Source organism: Brachyistius frenatus, unplaced genomic scaffold, assembly GCF_029030835.1.
Source record: "Brachyistius frenatus isolate BFR_SWC_R1_liver_20210118 unplaced genomic scaffold, ASM2903083v1 Contig_289, whole genome shotgun sequence".
NCBI lineage: Eukaryota > Metazoa > Chordata > Actinopteri > Embiotocidae > Brachyistius > Brachyistius frenatus.
The window spans coordinates 154241-176500 of NW_027210888.1; the positions used below are offsets into that span (position 1 = coordinate 154241).

Here is a 22260-nt window from a genome sequence, read left to right on the forward strand (position 1 = left end):
CTCCAGTAAACATGAAACAGTGCATGACACACACACACACACACACACACACACACACACACACACACACACACACACACACACACACACACACACACACACACACACACACACACACACACACACACACACACACACACACACACACACACACACACATCTGTGGATGACAACCTGCATAAATAGTTTCTGATGCTACACCTCACACCTCTGTTGCTTGTTTTCTATTCTCTCGTTTTTATTCCTTCAGGTTAACTTTACATGAAACCTTTTCTTCTAATCTTTTAGTCCTTCACTCTCGCCTCCCTCTCTTAATATCTGATTCCTTTTCCCTCCCGTTTCTTCTCCTGCCAGTCAGTGTTTTGGTACAGTGACTTGGGAACAGTGAGAAGGAAGTGGCCCCTGCAGGCCAAGCTCCTGACAAACCACAACTCTAAACAGACAGTGCTGTGAAAATATGGCATTCAAACAACACGATGCCAAAACTTCTGACCACCACGCCGACATCCAAACAGCTGCAGGCACTAAGAACATTTAATGGGAAACAAAACAAAGAGAAAGAAACGGATAGAAGAAAGGGACAAAATAAAAAGAGAAGTAGCGGGAAGGGGAAGAGGGGTGAAAATCAAAAACATGCAACGTAGATCTTCAGCAGTGTCTGTGTTGAACTGGAGACTGGACTCAGTTTTATTAGGACGAACTGAGAGAGGAGAAAGACATGATGCTAACACCACAGCCTCCAGTGAGGAACACAGTATATCCCCTGTACAAGTCCTGAAAGCACGTTGTGTAGTAGGAGGCTGAAGGGAGAGACCGAGGACCCGAGTGATGGTTTAGGAAGGAAGGAAGGAGGGGAACAAGTAGTGCTTCTGTTGAGCAGAAAATCTGTACAGAAAACAGTCCAGGTGTAAAGAATTAGAGGACTCGGCACATCAAACGGGGCTGTGCACTGCCTCTTTCCTGCAGCCCTGGTGGCAGGAAATGCTCTACAGCATCCTGTGAGCTGACCAGAGAGTGAGAATGACAAGAGGGAGCAACAAGGAGCCCAAATAAAGTGGGAAGTGAGGAACAGAAGAGGGCAGATGTAGAAAATGTTCAACAACATCCTGCAGAGAAGAGGGAGATTAGTGGAGGGAGCACATGGGGAGAAACAGGAGAAGGAGGGAAACAGAGGATATTCTGTAGAGAGAACGGGACAGAGAGGAAGGTCGGAAAAGCTCCAGAACATTCAGAGAAATAACCGGGCAGTTTAGTGGAGGGGAGGAAGAGAATTAGATGTTCTAGTGTTTCAAATACACAGACTAAACGCTGCCATCAAACAGACTTGGGGGGGGGGAACTGGAACTGTGGTTTCTACAGCACCTCTTTTTGCATTCTTCATATGGGATGGAAATAAAGTAAAGTTGGTTCAGCACGTCAATCAATCCAGTCCACTTGGACCATTGTACTATTGGACTGAGCCTGTGAGGGTTGGGTAGGGAGGGAGAAGAATTAATTGTGGGCAGAAAAACATGAATTTAATGACAAAAAGCACAGAGTGGACCAAAGTATTTGGTCGGCAATAACATGCTCCAAGAGCTTGAAAATATGTGTTCTTTTCTCCAAACACACACTTTGAAAATATCAGCTCACCATAAACTGAGCAGTGATGTTTATGTGTGGCAGAAAACACATGCTGTGCTCAGTGTGCCTGAGTGTTTGTGCATGTCGATCCCTCTCCGTACAGACTGGGATGACTTGTCTCCGTGTGCTGTCTGTCCAACATGTGTCTGTCAGCTGGATCTCCCCCTCAGCCTTCTGCTCCCAGAAAAAACTCTTATGTGGCTTTTAAATGCAAACAATATCAGTCCATTACCCGGCTGCACATAATGTGAGACCTTAAAAAAAAAAACTCCTTTCAAAGCTCTTCAAATGCCTTCTCAGTTGTTAGAAGAGGAGATGGAAAAATATGAAGGGGGGACAGTGATGCTTTAAACACCGGCTCCTCATCATGAGGGAGGAATGGAGGGCCGTCCTGCCAAAAGTTGGACATTTCATTTCAGCATAAGTATATGGAGCGAAGCATATTTGGTCGAGTTAATAATTTTTGCCCCAGTTACATGTGCGTAACCAGAGCTGTGCGATGATAAATTGACAGGGCGGGGTGCTGATTGGAGAGCTGTTGTGCGTGTGTTTGTGTGTGTGGGATAAGTTATGGAGAGAAGAAAGGGGACCACCACAGTAGAGTTGTCTACACGGTGGCTTCACATTTCCCTCAAACCTGCAGCTGAAGTAACATGACTGACGTTCACACACACACACACACACACACACACACACACACACACACACACACACACACACACACACACACACACACACACACACACACACACACACACACACACACACACACACACACACACACACACACACACACACACAGCACCCTGTTGTACAGCTGGCTAATCTTGATCCTATGAAGGAAAGCTGTGGCGAGTTCAACTCAATACACACAGCTCGGAGTGTCACTTTGTCTGTGGCCGCATGTGTCTGATTGAAAGTCTACAGACCAGAGTATGATACCTGCAGGTAAACATTCATAATAACTTAATGACATTCACAAAAACACTAAACATGAGAGGGATCAGCACTCAAACTACATGCAGCAGCTTAAATACATACATGTGTTAAATCACACTGCAGGATCTGTCAGGATTGGTACAATGGAACTACCTCAGGACCACAAAAACATATTGCATTGGTTTATTTGACAAAAATATTTGTGTGTTTGGCAAGCCAGTCTAAAAGTGGGGGGGGGGTTAAAGAAAGGTAGATGGACAAATCAAAAATGTACTTAAAAATGTACATTAAATGAACTCCAGTATTCTTTATTGAGCAGTATGGAGTAAAAGAAAGAGCAAACTGGTAAAAAGCAGGAGGAGGATGACAGCTCAGAGCCCACTTTAGTGCCAGCCTCTGCTTCTTTCAAGTCTGGTTGGGCCTCCTGGGGTTGTAATGTGCCTCTTGTTACACAAGCATTAGGCAATTATGCCACTGGTTTCTCATTGGCTTCCCAGAGCCACAGAAGAGCTTGTGGCTTCACACATGGACATTTGAAAGCATCTGCACATTCCTTCTTTCTTGAGGTTGACTTCTTTTTTTCTCTTTCGTACTCTCAATTGCCTCCGCTATGGTCTGATGTTCTACTGTGAAGCCTGCTGATAACTCTGCTCTTTGGCAGGAGATTACTGACCACACACACACACACACACGCACACACACACACACACACACACACACACACACACACACACACACACACACACACACACACACACACACACACACACACACACACACACACACACACACACACACAGATATACATGGATAAATGCCTCCAATAAGTTAAATAATGTGTGTAATGTTTACAACTGGTTGATTTTAGACAGACACTCAGTATTTAGGTTTTTCTTTCCACTCAAAAACTATTACAATTCACTGAAACAGCACCACACATTGCTCAAACTATTCTGTATATTTTGCCCTGGAACTAGACTGCTGCTGACTGTAACAGCTCTACATTGTGATTCGATGCCTCGATGCTTCAACAGCTCTCCCTCCACATTCATCATCCAAGACCTCGATGTGCATCTTGACATATGGCTCATGTTCAGCTATTTCCATGAGACACACTAACTATCAATACTGTATTCCCAAACTCCCCCAACAGTCCACCTGGCCTGAGCTACTGCTGCGTGCCCGGCCAATCAGAGGCTCCCTTCTGGTGCAATGACAGCTTCAAACCGACCACGCAGGATGCCAGAACATCAACATGTCATGAGCAGAGACAAAAGGAACTAAAACACAATCATGCACAAGGCTGGGGTCTGACTACACACATGGACACACACACCAAACATATGCACTTACAATTTCAAACTCACTCACTAACATGCACACACACACTCACACACACTCACACACACACACACTCACACTCACACACACACACACACACACACACACACACACACACACACACACACACACACACACACACACACACACACACACACACACACACACACACACACACACACACACACACACACACACACACACACACACACACACACACACTCACGCACGCACGCACGCACGCACGCACGCACGCACGCACGCACGCACGCACGCACACGCACACACACACACACACACACACACACACACACACACACACACACACACACACACACACACACACACACAGCGCACTTTGACAGGGTAACACCGGTAGAGTGAGTGTATCGCAGGCTGCAGTGGAGCACAGAGCTTCCGAGGTTGGATGTATTCTTAGAACCCTGATATCCTGCTTCAGGATGAACCATTCACACACAGGCACCGTCCTGGAGGCTGGAGCCCTGCGGCCCTGCGGTCGACCCCCGGATCAGGCCCTTTTATGAGTGAGGGACAGCTGAGGGGTGATCCCTACTGCCTCTGTCAGCATGCATCCCGACCTGACTGACAGCAGCATGCCAAAACACAAGAGCCGTTTCCGGGAAGTTCTGAATGAAGGTCTGTCACCTCGAGTGCCACCGAACAAGGCGTACAGGACCAACAGCAACACACAGATGATGAAGGGGAAAACAAGGAAAAGGAAAGGCCGTTGTTGGGAATCTGTTCCAGCTTTGCATTAAGTTTAATGAGTTCATCTGTTCTGCCAGCATCTTACCAACAACCTGCTCTTACTTTAATTAAAAGGGTTTGTCTTCCAGTAGGAAGGACAACGTGCACGGTGGTTATTCTCTAACCTGCAGGTGGTGCTAGAGAGACGGTAACTGTGATACATGGCCACACTTACAAGAGCACCACAAGCAGCCCTTGTGGAGTCCCACATTTAAATAATATAAGAAACATTCAACTATTAAATGAATTAAAAGGGTCCAACCAGCAAACTTCAGGGCAAGCTGTCCAACCTGTTCTGTGATCATTCGGGTACAAAGTAAACAATTTGAGCCAAACAGGCAATGAGACTGGTGTAAAATCCTCCTCTCCTTATGGATGATAGATGTTCATACATAATGTCCTGGATATCCATCTAAAAGTTGGACCAGTGTGTCGGACCTTTGCTTCCAAAGACAAATGGACCAGCATTGCTATCCCAACAGCCCCTCCACTATGTGCCAAAGAGAGAGAGGGAAAAGAAGTTGCGGTTTACTTGTTTGATTTCCCCGTGGTGAGTCCTGATACCCCCTCCTCTCTCTTCTGTCCTCATATACATAAAACGGCCATAAAAATGTATAGCAGGGCCCAGGCGGGGGTTTTCTCCCTCCTAATCCCCCTAAACCTCTAACTGCAGGCCGAGGAATACAAGTGTTGTGGTGCAATCTTCTCAGAGCGCCGCAACTGAGAATAACATCACAAAGGCCACAGATATTTATGGAATGAACCACAGGCTGTACACAGAAGTCAGCAGACACCACAACACAGCACACAAGATGCTGTATACAGCTCCCTGCTCATACACAACACAAGACACTGCCAGCTGAACTCAAAGTGTAGAGCTGTGGTCAAAAGCTCACCGATGATGGCTCAGTGGAATTAGAGGGACAGACAGAGAGATGACACAGCGTAATGCGTAGGTAGGATAAATCATTGATTTGATTTCTAACGATCTGTTCACCAGCCTGCGGGGCGGCGTGAAGTATACCCTGAAGAAGACAGATAGCCTTGTAGTTTGGCAGGCTGGATTGAACAGCGCGGTCAGGTACTGGTTCACAGATCAAAGATCAAATCCACTAACATTCATTTGGTTTCCTCTCTTCTGCTCTCGTAACATTAGCTCTGCAAACACAAACCCAGTCTTCCCCTCTCTCTTACGGTTTTAGTGGCAAACAGAATTTTCTCCCTTTCCAGGAAACCAGCTCTCATGTTATATGATATGTTTGCTATATTATCTGGTAGACGGAGAAATCTTTCAATCACCCCAGTTCCCACAGAAAATAACGACAAATATCGCTTTATCTCGAGAAAAAAGACGTGAAGGGGGAAATAATCCGCCTCTAAGCCACGGCAGTATTCAGTGGCTGAACCTAAACTTCCTGTTCACATTACAACATGTTGTCTGAGTACCGTTTCAACATGAGCCCTTCTGAACCCACTCCCAGTCTCATCTGTCAGCTCTGTGCAGGCTGTCCTGTCCGATTCAAAACATAAATTCTGGTGCAAACTTTAATAAAAGGGAGCATATGATTTACTCTGGGTAGTGTCTGTCCCCATTTTTAAAACAATTTGATGTTGCATTAATCCTGAGTGTCAAGGCGATGTGAAATATGTCCTCTGCGTTTACCAGCACCAGGTGTTTCATTTGCTGGAATGACAAAAAACAATGTTTATTCTGGCTGAGCCTCAGATCGCTGCTTATTTGATCTTCTTTCTCTTGAGAAGAGAGGGAGAACGTGGATGTACATCTGAAGTAGAAGAGCTCTCAAAGAAAGGCAGAGAAACAAATGGCGCTCAATGATTTACAGTTGAGCAGGAAAAGTCTCGCTCTAATCATTCCACTTGGTCGTCTCCCTCCTCGGCCTCCCAGGTCCACACAGGACACAACAGGATTGAAGCTCCAGAAATGTTTTGCACTATTAGCCCCTTTACCTCCGTGTGACTGCTGGGTGGGTCTGCTGCGGGGCTCTTCTGTTGGCTGGCTCAGCTTCAACACACTCTCATGGCTCTGAGCCATTTTCCTGTTTCTGGCCCGAACAGCTTAGATTGACTACTGAAGTACATTATGATGATTGAACATTTACTTTTAACACACTGTAACAGTACTCACTTTGAGATAGTCATACAGTATCAAAAGGGATTGCTATAAAAACTAATATTTAAGTCAGTCATAAAAGGAGCAGTAATGACATCAATATAGACACATGAACAAACTAAAAGATCACAACAGCTAGTTATCCAAAAAAAGGAGCAAAGCAATTAAAGAGATTTATTCAGTTGGTTTGGCTTTGCCCACAGTTCTGTGTTAATGACACACTGGCATAGTTTCACCCAAAAAACAATAAAAATAAAAATTGAATTGCAAGTGTGTAGACTCGGAAAAAGATCATCTGATTATATTTTTAAATCTTGAAAGTAAAGACAGAAATAGATAAAGAGAACTTGAAATGAGTCACGTCTGGCTAAGCAATCCCCACAGTCACCATTTTCACTGTTCTATTATGGTACTCTGCAGTGATCAACTACACCAGTTTCATTATGAGTTTCATAATAAAAGTTTTACAACATAACTTCCTTCAACAGTCATATTAAAGGACATAATTTTGGTGCATTAAGAATCGTCACTTATGAATGCTGCCCTTCAGGTAACCTGATCTGTCGTAAAAATAAAAAAAATAAAAAAAATCACACTGAAGAGCTCTTTTATTCTGGAGGATATTACAATTATTGCCATCGTTGCCTCTGAAAGAAGTTTATCAGTAAACGTAGTCAGCAGCCGGAGGCGTTGTTAAAGCAGCTCAGTGTATATAAGAGTCCTGGGTGTCACTGTGTGTGGCCCGAGCAGCTCCTCTCTGCTGCGGCAGCGAAGCAAAGCCGGAGCACTTTTCTCTGGTGTAAACAAACGGGGAAATGGGGCACTTGGCAGCCGACTAAAGTGAGTGATGAGGCAAGTGTGCACTGAAGCATCTAATGAATCATTTACTGGGAACGTTGGGTTTTATGAGGAAAAGAAAGATGAGGAGGGAGACAAGAAAGAAGGAGACCAGCTGAGAGCACACTGAAACAATGGCATTTCTTATGAACAGAAAAGAAAGTCAGAGAGCTGCAGCTGTCATACAGACACCTGAGAGGATCTGTCAGTGTTTGGCCCCAATATGACGGTGAGATTAGAATACATAAAACTAATCCTCACACTTTCACCGCAGCAGTATGTGAACCCCAATGACCACCGGTGGATTTACTGAGGTGACTGCTGACAGGTTTGCACCTCAGAGAAGAGATGATGTGCTGAAGGACCTTGAAGCAGCTTTATTCTTTCACTCCTGCTGCCTCAAACTAAGAAAACTACAAATGTCTACATGAATGAATAAAGACTTTATGAAAAGTCCTTATTAACGGACAGATCTAATGTCCTGTGACAGTTAAAGGTTTTGTAACATCCTCACACCCCCAGCTGTGGAAAGGATGCTACTGAGGGAGAAGGGTGCCTATAACGTACTGCCAGGGAACTTTATTAGTAACAGGCAGGGTCCTGGCTTCAGCCGGCTGTGTTTATCTGTGGAAGGGAGATCCCCATCACAACCACTTATTAGGACATATATGTGGGTTTAACCAGGCAGCCATTCAACAGCAATAAGGAGCTGGCTTTATTGACCACAGTGAGCTGGGACTGGGACCAGTCTAACCAACACTGGAGCAGCAGAGAGGAAGAGCGAGACGGGAAGGAAATAACAAATACACAGAAACACAGAGGAAGAGAGATGCAGCGAGAAAGAGTGGTAAGAAAGTGATGAAAGCGTGAAAACGATACATAGACAGATAGAGAGAAGGGTGAATGGTAGGAGGAGACTTTTAGATTAAGAAGTAAAAAGAAAATGATGGAGGAAAGGAAAAAAAGAAAAGTGGAGATCTGGAGGAAAAGAAAAAGTGAGGAAAAAGGGTAGAAACACCACTGGTAATAAAAAGTCCATTAATAGATACAGAAAATGTAGGAAAATAGTTTACAGGAAAAGTAAATGCGACACAGTCAGAGTGGGTTATAAAATCCAGAAAAACATCCAGAAAAAAGGAGAAAAGAAAACGATATTCCCCATTAAAAAATTAATACTTTGGAAAGTGTAAAAGAAAAAAAGACGCAGGAGGAGGGAGTGAAACAGATACAGCCACATCATGTTGACTCGGCTCTGTATCACCCATGACACAGCAGCCTTCGCTACCGTTACTGTAGAAACACCGGCATGTGCACTGAGCAAAACAAAAAAACAAAAAGCATATTTGGAGTCAGTGGGATGCCCTCTGTCTGAGTCTCCATCGGAGAGACCATGAGGTAACCGAGTGTGTGATGGAATCTAGAGCTGTGTCATTGAGCTGTGGGGATGTCGGGAAATGCACACACACACACACACACACACACACACACACACACACACACACACACACACACACACACACACACACACACACACACACACACACACACACACACACACACACACACACACACACGAGCCGGCACACAGGGAGGGCAAATACATCTTAATTATTCAAATGAGTTAAGTTAAACAATTTTTTTTACATATTATTTATATACCGTACAACAATTATCACCTGTTAGATTAACTCATCCTCATTCCTCCCGTCACTAATCAATCACTTCTGCTCCAAATATTCAAACTCCTTCCTTATTTTAAAATTGTGAGTCACAAATCAAGAGTAGAAATCATTTCTAAGACTAACGGCATCAGTGTGTCTGAGAGTCTCTTTGGGTCAGTGATGTCTGAAGTGCGCTGTCTGATTATAATAATAATAATAATAATAATAATAATAATAATAATAATAATAACAATGATAATCTGATTCCTCTTTTCTTTTTCATTCTGGCAGCTTTATGCACCTCTATGAAAAAGGTCTGACATACAGTTACATACTCCCATCAAGTCTTTACTTGTCATTATAAGAATATGTTACAAACATTAATACTATGAATATTTATACATGTGTATGAATATATTCATTTTGTTTTTAATTATATAAACAAATGAAACTATAATTTCTGGTCAGTCTTTGAAATATTTTTCAAAAAAAATAATATCACAGGAAATCAGTAGGTATTTTTTTTAAACTATTTCCTGGTGACTTGTGGTCAATAAATGTCATGTTATTGCTGAAGTTTTTAAAAGGTCAATATTCAAACACTGGATGAAGACATTTTAAGAGTAAGACATTTTAACGTCTCTATGACCTCAGAAAGGGACACCCGATCTCCACAGTGGTTCCCATTTACCTCAGCATACAAGAAGCTTTCAATTAAGTGTTCCAATGAGTGATGAAAAAAATCTCAGTGGAAAAAAGGAGAAAGAGAGAAAATGGGATCGGGGAGTAAAAGATGTGAGATTTTACAGAGGCCCAAACCACAAGAAAGTCAGGGCTGAATGCATGCTGGACATTCCCGGGCCGCCGCTCATACACTTGGAAAAAGCCGGCTTTTTCAAGACAGGAAAATGATTTCAGCTGTGTAAATTGACAGCGGCCTTGTAGCTGAAGATAAAGAGGGAGAAAGAGGGGAAGCCTGCAGCTCTGTCATAACTCCTGCTCCGTACAGAAACTGCTGGGGGCCTTCTCCTTCAGGACAAACTCAACTGTGGATATCAGCTCTGCTCTACAGCGTCGGAGCTCAACAGGTTTGTTTTAGCTTCTTTGAAGAAATCTACGGACTCTAAATGATAAATAGACAGTGAACGGTGAACACGGTGAGGCTGTAAGGGAAGCTGAGGAGCTTTGAAGTGCTCAGGAACAGTGGAAGTAAAACAGTGTGAAGATACGCTCCATCAAGATGTTTACACTCGCTCGCTATTTTAGCCTTCGCTCCTCTCTTCTCACGTCTCGTCTCCGAGGGTGGCATGACATTACATCTCGGTTGGAGACGCTGTGAGGCAATCACTTCATGTACAGTAGACAATAACAGCATCGCTGCTCAGATCCCTCATTCATTTATGACAACCCGTGTAATTAGTGGTGGACTTTAAACAGAATTGCAGCAAATGGCTACTGGGACTCAAGAGACATATTTCTTACTGCCACAGTTGGTTCTAGATTGTAAACACATGCCTCTTCTGACGTCCTGTATGAAACGTGGGGGAGCACACGCAGCAGACTACAGCACAGATACAGAACAACGTGGTGCTTGGTAACGTGAACAAGTGCCTGATCTCAGGGTTATCAATCATGTGACTCAGAAGTGTGACGGTCCTAGATTGGAGGGCAGAAGCCAACAGGGAAGGTGGTGAAGTTAATGCCCGGTTAGGAATGGAAGAAGGAACACAGAGTGGTTCCACATAATTCCTGGGTTTCACTGCAGAGAGGGAAGTGGTGACTCTTGGCTTCTGTGTGCAGAGGTTAAGGGGATGACTGAGTGTGGGTGTGTTTGTACACATGGCCATGCCTGCTGCTAGTGTTTGTGACACAGAATGCATATGTGTACTTTTGTGTGCATTACAGATTTGGGTGCAGATGCAAGAGTGCAGATGAGTTACTGCGTTTGTGAGTTCATGTGTGCCTGCTTGTGTATATTGTACGGCGACAGCCTGTGTGCGTGTGGAGGGCTACGTGGTGGCGTGTGTCTGCTCAGGCGAGGGTGGAGCGTTGTGCGATGCAGTCTCTGTCTGAGCAGATGTGGGCACCACAGCCACGGAGCCACCGATCCTCTAACTACCAGAGGCACAGCATTACTGGCCAGTATGGGGAGAAATTGCATGGCTGGTCTGACTGGTTTTTGGGGTGAAAGTCTATTTTCCATGCCCACAGAATCATCATTTATCATCTGACATGATAACAACATGGCCAACATGTCAACAGAATAAATCTACGTACAATTTCCATGGAAACAGAGCCGTTACACCCATTTGATGTTCTAACTTATACCAAAACAAACAGCAAACATTTCAGCATAGTACACTGTGTGAAACTAGAGAGGATAAAAAAAATACCCCCAAAAGTCCCTGAAAAACAGTCGCCATGGTTACTGATCAATACCATCCTCATTCCAAAACATCAAATGAGCAAATGAGAGATTGTGAGAGAGAAAGCTCGGGTACTTACTCGGGTAAGCCCTGATCTCTGGAGGTCACAGCTCCAGTCCTGGACCCCCGTTCCTCCCTGGACTCTCCCTTCCTCCACGGACCCCTGTTCCTCCACGGACCCCCCTTCCTCCACGGACCCCCCCCCCCCCATTCCTCCCCGGACCCCCCCGTTCCTACCCGGACTCCCCTCTTCCTCCCTGCTCCATGCTGTCACCCTACATGTGACACTTCAACCAACTGAAGGTGGCCAAGAAGCCTAAAATGTCCTCTCCTGTCCTTTTGTTGTCCACCTTCCTTTTTTCTTTTCCTTTACTTCACGTCAGCTCACATCTCACTTGCAGCTGCACAAAGCATTAGGACCACTTTTATCTCCCTCATTACATGTGTTTGCCAGCTCCATATCTGCCCATTCACACAAGTGCTCTCTCTCTTTCTCTCACACACACACACACACACACACACACACACACACACACACACACACACACACACACACACACACACACACACACACACACACACACATGCTGTGGGGCTGTGGTTTTGAGGCAGCTATGACACAATCCAGATTCTCTTAGCTGCCTATAGCAGGGAAATGTGTTTTGCACTGAACTATTTTCCCTCCTCGCAGCTTTGATCCACATGGCACGGGGGGCTTGTGTCAACAGTTTTGTGTTTCAGCTGGAGGGCCCGGCGGACCCCCGAGGTGTCACTCATTGCTCTATGTCATTGCTGGGGAAGCTTAACCACTATGAGGTGCTGTAACCCACTGCGCCCCCCAACCCACCACCCCATGAGCCGGCAAACATCATGAACAGACAGATGGGCACCAATAACAGGTACCTACACACAGGCCCTAAAAACAACAGGTTTTGTAGGATGTGAACATTTTAGGCCACCAAGCATGTCCTGTAGAGGTAAAATCCTACCGTTGGTGTGTGTGCTTTGTAGCAGAATGTGATGAATGTGTATGAAAGTTAATGTGTAAAAGAGAGGGGGAGGGGGTGGTGCAGTCTTGAACACCTTAACGCATTTAAGAAACCGCCAACATTATAAATACAACTACATGAACAGAAGTCCACTTACTGCTGTGTCAACAGTACTTTCTGAACTGCTATCTACCACAGACACTCAGACATGACTAACATGAATGCAGCAGAGGAGCTCTGAGGACGGACCGACTTACTGGTAGATGTCTTTTCGCAGCACCGTGCGGGTCAGAGGGTTGTCAGCCTGAGGAGCCATGCTGAGGGAGCCCAGCTTCAACACCAGCGTGTCTTCTCTCTTCCCATGGGGATCTACGAGGACACACACAAATATGCACATACAAAATCACACTTTTCATTAAATTGTTAATGAAAATCAAATTAATATTTAACATTTACAAAATCTGCAAATATTATACTATAACAAAGCCAAGTGCACCTCTGGGTTTCTGGTAAATATTCATTGAGATCCAGTTATCCTACAGCCTGCACAATTTTACAAATGTGACAACACATGGGATAAAATAAACACCGTTTATTACACATGTACATGTACATGAAGTTATGCACACACACAAAATACACACACACAGCCTTGCAGAGTGGTCTTACCACTATTAGTCATTTTAGTCCAACGAGCAGACAAAACAAAACTCCATGCATCTATGACAATCCCAAAATGATTTTATATTCTGTAAGAGTAAATATAAATTGCGGTTGTCTTTTCAGAACCTCAAATATTTTCTTTGCAAATGTCTTTGCCTCCTAATGTGGTGGCTCTGCCATGTCTGGTTGACCACGGCAGGGACTTTCATACAGGCACCACAGACTTGAAGAAAAGAAAAGAAAAACCAGAGAGACAACACTGTCCCATTGTTCAGAGGCTTTCCATGCGTGTTGAGCAGAGAAGTGGTCCTCTAACCTGACGCTGGGTGCTTGTCTGGTGTTCCGGGGCAGAAGACCCTGATCACACTGGTGTTGATGTAGATGAGCGGCAAACACCGAGACGTCAACGTGTGGCTTCTCATCGGCTGACCTGCTGACTTCCCACGCTCTCTGTAGCGTCGTGGTACTGTAGCCTGAAAACATATCAAATCAGAAGTTTAGAAAAATAAATTCAGAGCATCAATGTTTTATTGATTTTCAGTTTCATAACTCCTCCCCGTCAAGTAGCCTTTCAAACTGCATTAAATATGTATAAAGGACGAGGATCTGAATGACCTACATCTGACTTTAAACTGGTAAACGGTATTTAATCTATTAATGTCAAATCATTTTTAAATCATCTGAAGATTTAAGTTCCTTTGACTAAGACTATGAATATTATTAGACTGCCCAAATGACTCTAAAATGAATCTGCAATCATTGCTATTAATATCTATATTTATCTATACACACTTAAATACTGAGAAGATATTATGTTTTTGTGGATTTTATTAGAAGTGAAAGAGACTTTGTTGTACCTGGAACACCCCCGCTACGGTGGCCAGTAGGGGACAGGACAGAATCACGTCAAAGGGCTGAGCTGTGAGCAGGATCTCTCTCAGGTACTGAGGCGAGCTGTCCGTCAGAGGATCAGCGGTCACGCGCAGGCTGGCCGCCGTGGCGCTGCTGCGGGTCGGCCGCTCGGGTCGGGTGGTGAGTTTGTGACGGACGTTTTTGGTGACAGCCTGAGTGTAGGTGATTGACAGGAAGCCGTGCTGCTGGTGGGAGCCCTCCAGAACCTTTGCTGCCGTCTGGCCAGTGGTGAGATAGGACAAATCACACTGATGACACTGCAGACATCATCACAGACCAGTAACAGCTCAGTGGCTTCTTGGATGAGAGTCAAGTCTGTCTATAATTGACATTTAAGCACAATGTCTCCAATGAATTATCAAATAGGATTTATTTTATAAAAAAAAAAAAAAAAACTGGGCCAGATTTTTAGACATTAATTAAATTTAACAATGATCACTTTGGAAAAGCTATTTAATTATGCTTCATTTAAATATTTGGAGTTTGGAAGGTCAGGTTTAAACTTCGCTTCAGAAAAAAGACAATGACCTCACCCAAGAAAGAAAAAAAATAACACCGTGTTTTCCCATATGCAACTCTACAAAGACAGAAAAGTCGAAGAATTTAATCATATTCTGTAGTGTTATCTAGATTAAATCAGCAGATTACACCCTTTAACCAGACACATTAATTCTTAAACAATATGTTCTGAAGCTGAATTATTTCTGGTTTATCACAAAATCCAGATCTTCAATCTTATGACTGATTTGCAAAGCAAATAGAAGTTAAAAAAAAAAACCTGCAATACCTATTAAGTAAAAGGAATTTACCTCCAAATGTTTCATGATTAAAAGACAGATCAATTTAAAACATCCAAGTAAAAACATCCAGCAACAGTGGCCTTATTAGTTGTTGATAAAAGAATATTTAAGTGACCAATTTCTGAATTCTTTATGCTTTTGCGAGCGATTCTATAAAATATAGATAAATACTGATATTGAATTTGAATTTGAACTACATTCCTCAGAGACAAAGTGTGGTAGATAAATATCAGTGGAGTTTTTTTTTCTAGTAGTTATTACTGTAACTACAGTTTACCTCTGCTGTGAATATTAAATAAACTCTAAAGTTTTTAAACCAAATCAAAGCCCTGGCTTCTGAAATATCTCTGAGGAGCGCTGAACTGTGGCTGCCAGCTGTTGATGGAGGTTAAACACAGTCAACAACAACGAAGAAGAGCTGGATTCTTACAGGAGGGAAAAAGCCAGAGAAGTGGCTGAAAGAGTCTTGCTTGCTGACGGGTCGAACCAACACAGTGCGTCTGTTCAGCTTGTCAGTGCAAGACAGGACCACTCCTCCACAGCTGCCCGCGCTCCGAACACCCTCCTCCATACTGGAGGTGAGGAGAGAGACAGTGGAGGCAGACAGGAGAGAGGAGGCAAGAAATCACAGACAGGATGATTGTATGTGTTTAGATTGAAGGGTAGGAAAAAAGACTAAATGGGAAGGAAAGCCAGACAAGCATGAAACTTTAAGATGTTTTTGGAAAAATTAAATATAGAGTAAACTGATCAAAACCATAGGAAGCTGCACCAGTTTATAAAGCTGCTATAATGTGGAATGGTCTTATACTATCCAGCAGCACTGACACAACTGTTTATGACACACACTTTGAATGGAAAGAGCAGAATTCACTTAAAACACTCGACTGGCCTGAGATTACTTCTGATGTGATTTGGCACTATACACAAGATATATATATGTATATATATATATATATATATATATATATATATATATAAATATACATATATATAAAATATACATATATATATATATAGATAATTGAATTGAAGTGAATAGATTCTTTACTGTTTGACTAAACTGTGCTCTGTCCCACATCTTCATCAGTTAGGTGCCAGTATAAGACCATCACCAGAATGAGAATCTATCAACAACAGAATGAAGGCCCACGTCACAGCCTTATCCTCCTCCTCCTCTGACACACACACACACACACACACACACACACACACACACACACACACACACACACACACACACACACACACACACACACACACACACACACACACACACACACACACACACACACACACACACCATATTCCATTGGCTTGATTATTTAGCCAGTCAAAGTCACTGGAGAGACAGGTGAGTGTCACACTGGGAACAGAAAGTATTTGTAATTTTATTCTGTTTTCCTGGATGTTTTTAAAGTGCAAGCACACTTGTGCACATCCTGCCTTGTAGCCAAACACAATGTTTTGTCTCATGTCCTGTCTGTCCAGCATGAGCAGAGATGAGGGCCCTTGATTAGGAGCAGTAGGATGGTAGAGGCCTCAGGCTGCTACGGCTGCTCTGAGACAGGCAGAAGCCTCACCGCAGCTGTCTCCTTGCACTGCAGAATGAGTCCTTCATAGTTGCCAGAGAGCCAGACCTGCCCTGGCCTGCAGAGACACACAAGGCCCAACTCAAAACGGGCATCTGGGACTACTTGTGCTGCTGTGCCAGAGCCTGATTATATCTCTTTAATGGCAACAGCAGTTACAAAATGACATTTAGATAAGTGAATCACAGGCTGATAACTAACATCTTTATCAAACTTTCAGCAGCCTGGAGGCAGACGTGTCGAACTTCTGAACAATGCTTTGAGATATCAATAAAAATGAAAACTGTGTATAAACTCAGGGAAATGATCTAACCATAACTGTGATGCACTGTCATTTTTTAAAAGATTAGATTTTCATTTATTACTGCGGCCATCCATAAGCAGCAGAAAACTCCTGTAAAGCACAAATCAAAAGCAGTTAACACAATTTGAAGCATCACAAAAACACTGTAGAACGCACACACATTTATAGTGTTCACACATGATGCCAAGTCATGTACAACACACGTATTGCAAAATATTTCACAGTGGAAACGGTTCAACACCATCTGCATCGTTTCTTTTACGCCCCATTATTCCCCACTTGTACACAGTGAAAGGGGAGGGGCCTACTGGTGAGTGTGTGCATCCATGTGTTTAGTGCATTGTTATCTTGTGTCAGTTCCTTCTGTGTATGTGTGCATGTGTGAATGTCTCAGTTGTAAGGATGACTAATTCATATGGACCCCCCACAGCTCTTCATCTCTCTCTGTTTCTCTGCTCCCATCCACTCATCCTTCGTTTGTGGAACAGCTGGAAAACATCAGCTTCAATCTATGTGAGCTGCTCCTTGGAGTGAATGAGGGTGGACTGTCACCAGCCGTCCTCTCCCGGGGGTGTGTGTGTGTGTGTGTGTGTGTGTGTGTGTGTGTGTGTGTGTGTGTGTGTGTGTGTGTTTCTGTAACAGAGCACCGCTGCTTGGGAAGAAATAAGGAGGAGAAGCTTCCTGATCTTCTGAACTTCCCAAAAGACAGGAAACGCCCCTCCACAGTTGAATACCCAATCGCCCCGTCACCTCCTTCATTTCCCTCCTCTGCTCCGTGATGATTGAGCCTCATACCTAAGGACTTCAACACCCACCTATTTTGTATTCCATGTGGACTACCTCTCTGTCATTTTCCTTCCCTCCTTGGATTTTGATACAATCAGGGATTTAATTATATATTTACCACCCATGTTTGCCTGCCTTATCTAACTTTCCGTTCATTTTCCAGCAGTGAGATCGCAGAGGCCAAGATGAGACATTTTCTCTGTCGAGCTCGATCTAATCTGACCCACTGCACACAAATAACCTGGGCTGGGTGATGAAATACCAAACAATTATCTGTTCAGAATGATTAATATGGACTCCACTCGCTGTGGGCTCTCTTGTATGTGTGGATGATAGAGATTAGAGCGGGCCGGGAGCCCAGAGGTCCTCTGCTGGGTCCTAAACAGCCATGACTGCAACCTGGCTGGGATAACGGGGCGCTTCTGCATGCCAGAACTTTGGTCGGAGAAAGTGTGTTGGGAACGTGTTATTTAATGCACATTAAACTGAAATAACCTAGGAATGAGAAAATGGACTTATTATCTACTTAGGAAGGCATAGAGGTCTACTAAAGAGATGAGGGTTGGCGCTGTCTCAGAAGCAATTGGACACACACCTGTGAAAAACGTAGCAGCACGATATAATGACCCACAGCGCCATCTCACTCTTAACATGTCCAACCATTGACACTGTCCTGGCTTAGCTTGATACTCTATACTGGATGTAACACATGTGGCCTGACAGAATATAAATGAACCAACTAACGCACAGCAGGGAGGTCTGTGAGATGTCAGGTTCAGACCATCGCCTCAGAGCCTCTCTGACCTGTACTGACACGCCGAGGTGATTTTAAAACCTGGCAAATCACAATCAATATCTATTATCATGTCAGAGGGGAAAGCATTGATTGCTAATGATAGGGTTCGACACGGGCACAGCCCCATGAAGGTCCATCTCCCTTTATCAGTCTGGCTCGATCCGAGCAGGAGACACTTATAGGAACATATGTACACACATGTACCTGGAAACACACACGGACATACGCGGTATGCAGTGTTTCATTATCTCCTCAGACCCAGACAGGGGAATCGTCTCCTGCTAAGTGGTCTCTTCCCAGTAGAAGATCTCAGGCACGTACGCAGTGCACATTCAGAGCTGCTGACTCCATCACAGAGGCATGTGATCAGGGCAGGAGAGAGAATTATGGGAAAAAATAAGGATTTAGATATTGAAAATAAGGCCCCTCTCTAATTAATGGGAAGAACATGTGTGTGTGGGACTTGGAAAAAAACAGAAATCATTAGTCACATTTTCAGTTTCAGCATGCTGCAGTATGTGCTTCCATCATTTTGACTGGAACCCGACGTGGGGAGAGATTAACCATGAGGAGGCAGTGGAACACGGCCCGGCGGTTTTCCTCCCCTAACAACGTGTTAATGTTTCTGTGAATCAATACAGACACCGCAGGCAGAGAAAATGACTGACGGACCGACTGAACTCTGCTCTGTGAGTCAGGAATCGGGCCGGCCCAGGACCCGCTCAGCACGTCTATCTAGTCTGTTGGTCCATCTGTCTGTTAGTCTGTGGTCACCGCCACAACAGCTGTCTGGAAAGACGAGGACGCTGAGGTGATAATCCCCAAAATTATATGAGGAGAAGTGGGAACAGACGAAGTGGTGGTGGGAAAAGTGTGTGTGCGCACAAGTGTGTGTGCCGACTCTGGGACTGGGAGAGCACAAGTGTGTGTGTGTGTGTGTGTGTGTGTGTGTGTGTGTGTGTGTGTGTGTGTGTGTGTGTGTGTGTGTGTGTGTGTGTGTGTGTGTGTGTGTGTGTGTGTGTGTGTGGAGGCATAATTAAACTGGAGGGTCGTGGGTTTAATGTGTCACTGCATCAGTGTTACATAATTTAGACACAACAGTTTAAAGATGATCAAAAAACCTGGGAGCACATCCATGTTTCCATGTGGTGGATGAACTCATACCTGCAGCGGTAGTGGTCGATGTTGAAGCTGCCGACTTTACATTTGATCTTTGTGTAAACATCCTGGACATCTACAGAGGCACTCAGGTCTTCCAGTTCACCGAGGACACAGATCTCTGACGGGAACAAAAAACACAATGTCATGACATGAAGGTGATCAAAGTATAAAGACATACATTCACTGAGCAGCAAAATTGTGCATCAATCCTTAGATAGAAATACTAGAAAGGACTGGGAGCGTCTCCACACAGCCAACCTGCTGATTGGCAAACAGGTAATAAAGCTGAACTTCTGGAGAGGATCCTGAAAAAAATAACCAACTGGCCGCAAAACCCTCAATCTGAGGGAGAGGGTGAATATGTATTCAATCAGTGTGTTGAAGTTGTGTGTGTGTGTCTCTGTGCACCTTGTTTTTGTGAATAAGCTTCATAGAAGGACTGATTAACTTTGTGCTGAAGCGAGCCTGAGAGCTGAACTGTTGGGTCTCTCTCATTGTTTCCACTGAGAAAGTCCCACAATCACAAGCTAGCTTGGGAAAATGGACTTCATGCATGTGAAACTATGGTTGTTGTTGTACTGTTGCCTTGCGGTGATTCTGAAAAAAACTCAGCTCCTAATAGCTTATTAATATTGAAACACAGGGTTTGTCAGCTTTATTGTGGATACTGTGTGGAAAAAAACCTCTCCCGAGCTGTTAGATACTCAGAAAGGCATCCTCTCCGACACAGTGCTGATATTGATGTATGAGGTTTGTAAACCCACCCTGTGTGAGTACTGGAAACCTTTAGTCCCTTCGTCTTAACATGGTTCATCTTAAAAGACAGAGAGTGTACCACTGATTTGTGCTTTGAGCAGAGCCTCTGGAGACTCTACCTCTAATCTTCCAACACATAATAGCATAACATTATACCCGAGAACCAATACGTCTGGAAATGACTGTTTTTCCATTTCTCTGGAAAGACAAGACTCTTATTTCCTTTGCAGTTGAAAAACATATTACATCATAACAGATTGTCTGCAGTCATATATGTGGCTTACTTATCTCTAGGAATGCAGTTGTGATATTATGCATCTAATAAACTGAACACACACACACACACACACACACACACACACACACACACACACGCACGCACGCACGCACGCACGCACACACACACACACACACACACACACACACACACACACACACACACACACACACACACACACACACACACCTCTTGTTGTTTTCAATAAAATGCTTAATGTGCTGCACACAGAAAATCCAGTGGTAAATTCATCTCGCAACTCAGATGGCACATATTAAGCCCAAATCCAAAGTAATGCCTATTTAGGATGTCTCTAAGTCAAACCATCTCCGTGAGGTTCTCCAAAACATTCCATTTCCACTATTAAAGACCTTAAGCTGGGCGATCTGGCTGGCAGATGCTAAATATTACAGCCACCAATTAAAGGTAAATCTAGCCTTTCATCACCCCAGTAAATCTGACGGGGACACGAGGCGGTTCGCTGGGGATTCATCACCCATTTATTTATTTGTCTTTTTGCTCCGTCCTTTCTTCTCTGCAGCTGCCTTTCCCTTCTGAGTGCTTAACATTTGACTGAGAAATGAGAGGGGGGGAGGAGGGGGCTCACAGCAAGACTGTATCAACACTTAAAGACTGCATAAACCCTTAAATATCGTTCTGCACTGGAACATTAAAGACTTATCACTTTCACTGATTAGTCATTTAGCCAGTTCTCTAAATCACTCCACTTCAGCTGCAGCTACCATGAACACAGACAGACGTACGCATGTTGAGAGCAGAACATCATTAACTTGGCAGATCTCAGTTTGCATTATCAATCAGCGACTGAGAAGGCCGAATGTATATAGAGTAAAATTCAATGTTTTAGGAAGAGAAAGAGCAGAACTGTAGGATGTACCTGTCTTTTTGGCCGTCGGGTCGGGAGCGAACAGTTTAACCGTGACCTTGGGTAACATCCACTGCATCCACAGGCTGACCTTCCCGCTGGTCCCTCCGATGCTGCTGGTCTTCTGCTCCAGAGTCACGGTGTCAGCAAACGGACCGTCGTCTCCAGCAGGCACCGAGTCCCCCTACACAAACAACACGGGATCTGTTTCATTAGGGGTTGGAAGATATTAACAAGCCATTATCTGATGCAACCTTTGGCATGAACAAAATGTTGAAGACTGGGACATAATTCAGACATTTATATGAAATGTAGAAGAGATTTCTTCAATAAATCTACAAGTGCAGAGAGAAATGTCCTTTCATTGACAATCAACCTTCACATTTTATGCAGTAAGATTTCATAGACAATCAAGAGATACAAAAGTTAAACAAAAATTACATTTGGTGAGAGAACATTTGCACCAACAAACAATTCAACTTAAAATTGGGATGTTTGTGCTGCAACTGTTTGTCTACTGGAGCGCATGTGTGTTGAAAAATGTTGTCGCTGTGCATGTAGCCATAGCAAAGCAACCCCCGACTGTAGATGGTGCGTAGATGACATCAGTGT

The 22260-nt window shown here is 43.9% G+C and overlaps 1 protein-coding gene across 1 annotated transcript in view; it reads right to left on the minus strand.

Moving 5' to 3' along the window:
• Positions 1–22260, minus strand: part of LOC138635076 (intermembrane lipid transfer protein VPS13B-like) — a 317362-nt gene that overhangs the window by 129073 nt on the left and 166029 nt on the right. The window contains 6 exon segments of the mRNA XM_069722388.1: positions 12973–13084; positions 13695–13851; positions 14236–14508; positions 15521–15662; positions 19733–19847; positions 21661–21832. Coding sequence (XP_069578489.1) covers positions 12973–13084; positions 13695–13851; positions 14236–14508; positions 15521–15662; positions 19733–19847; positions 21661–21832 — 971 coding nt within the window.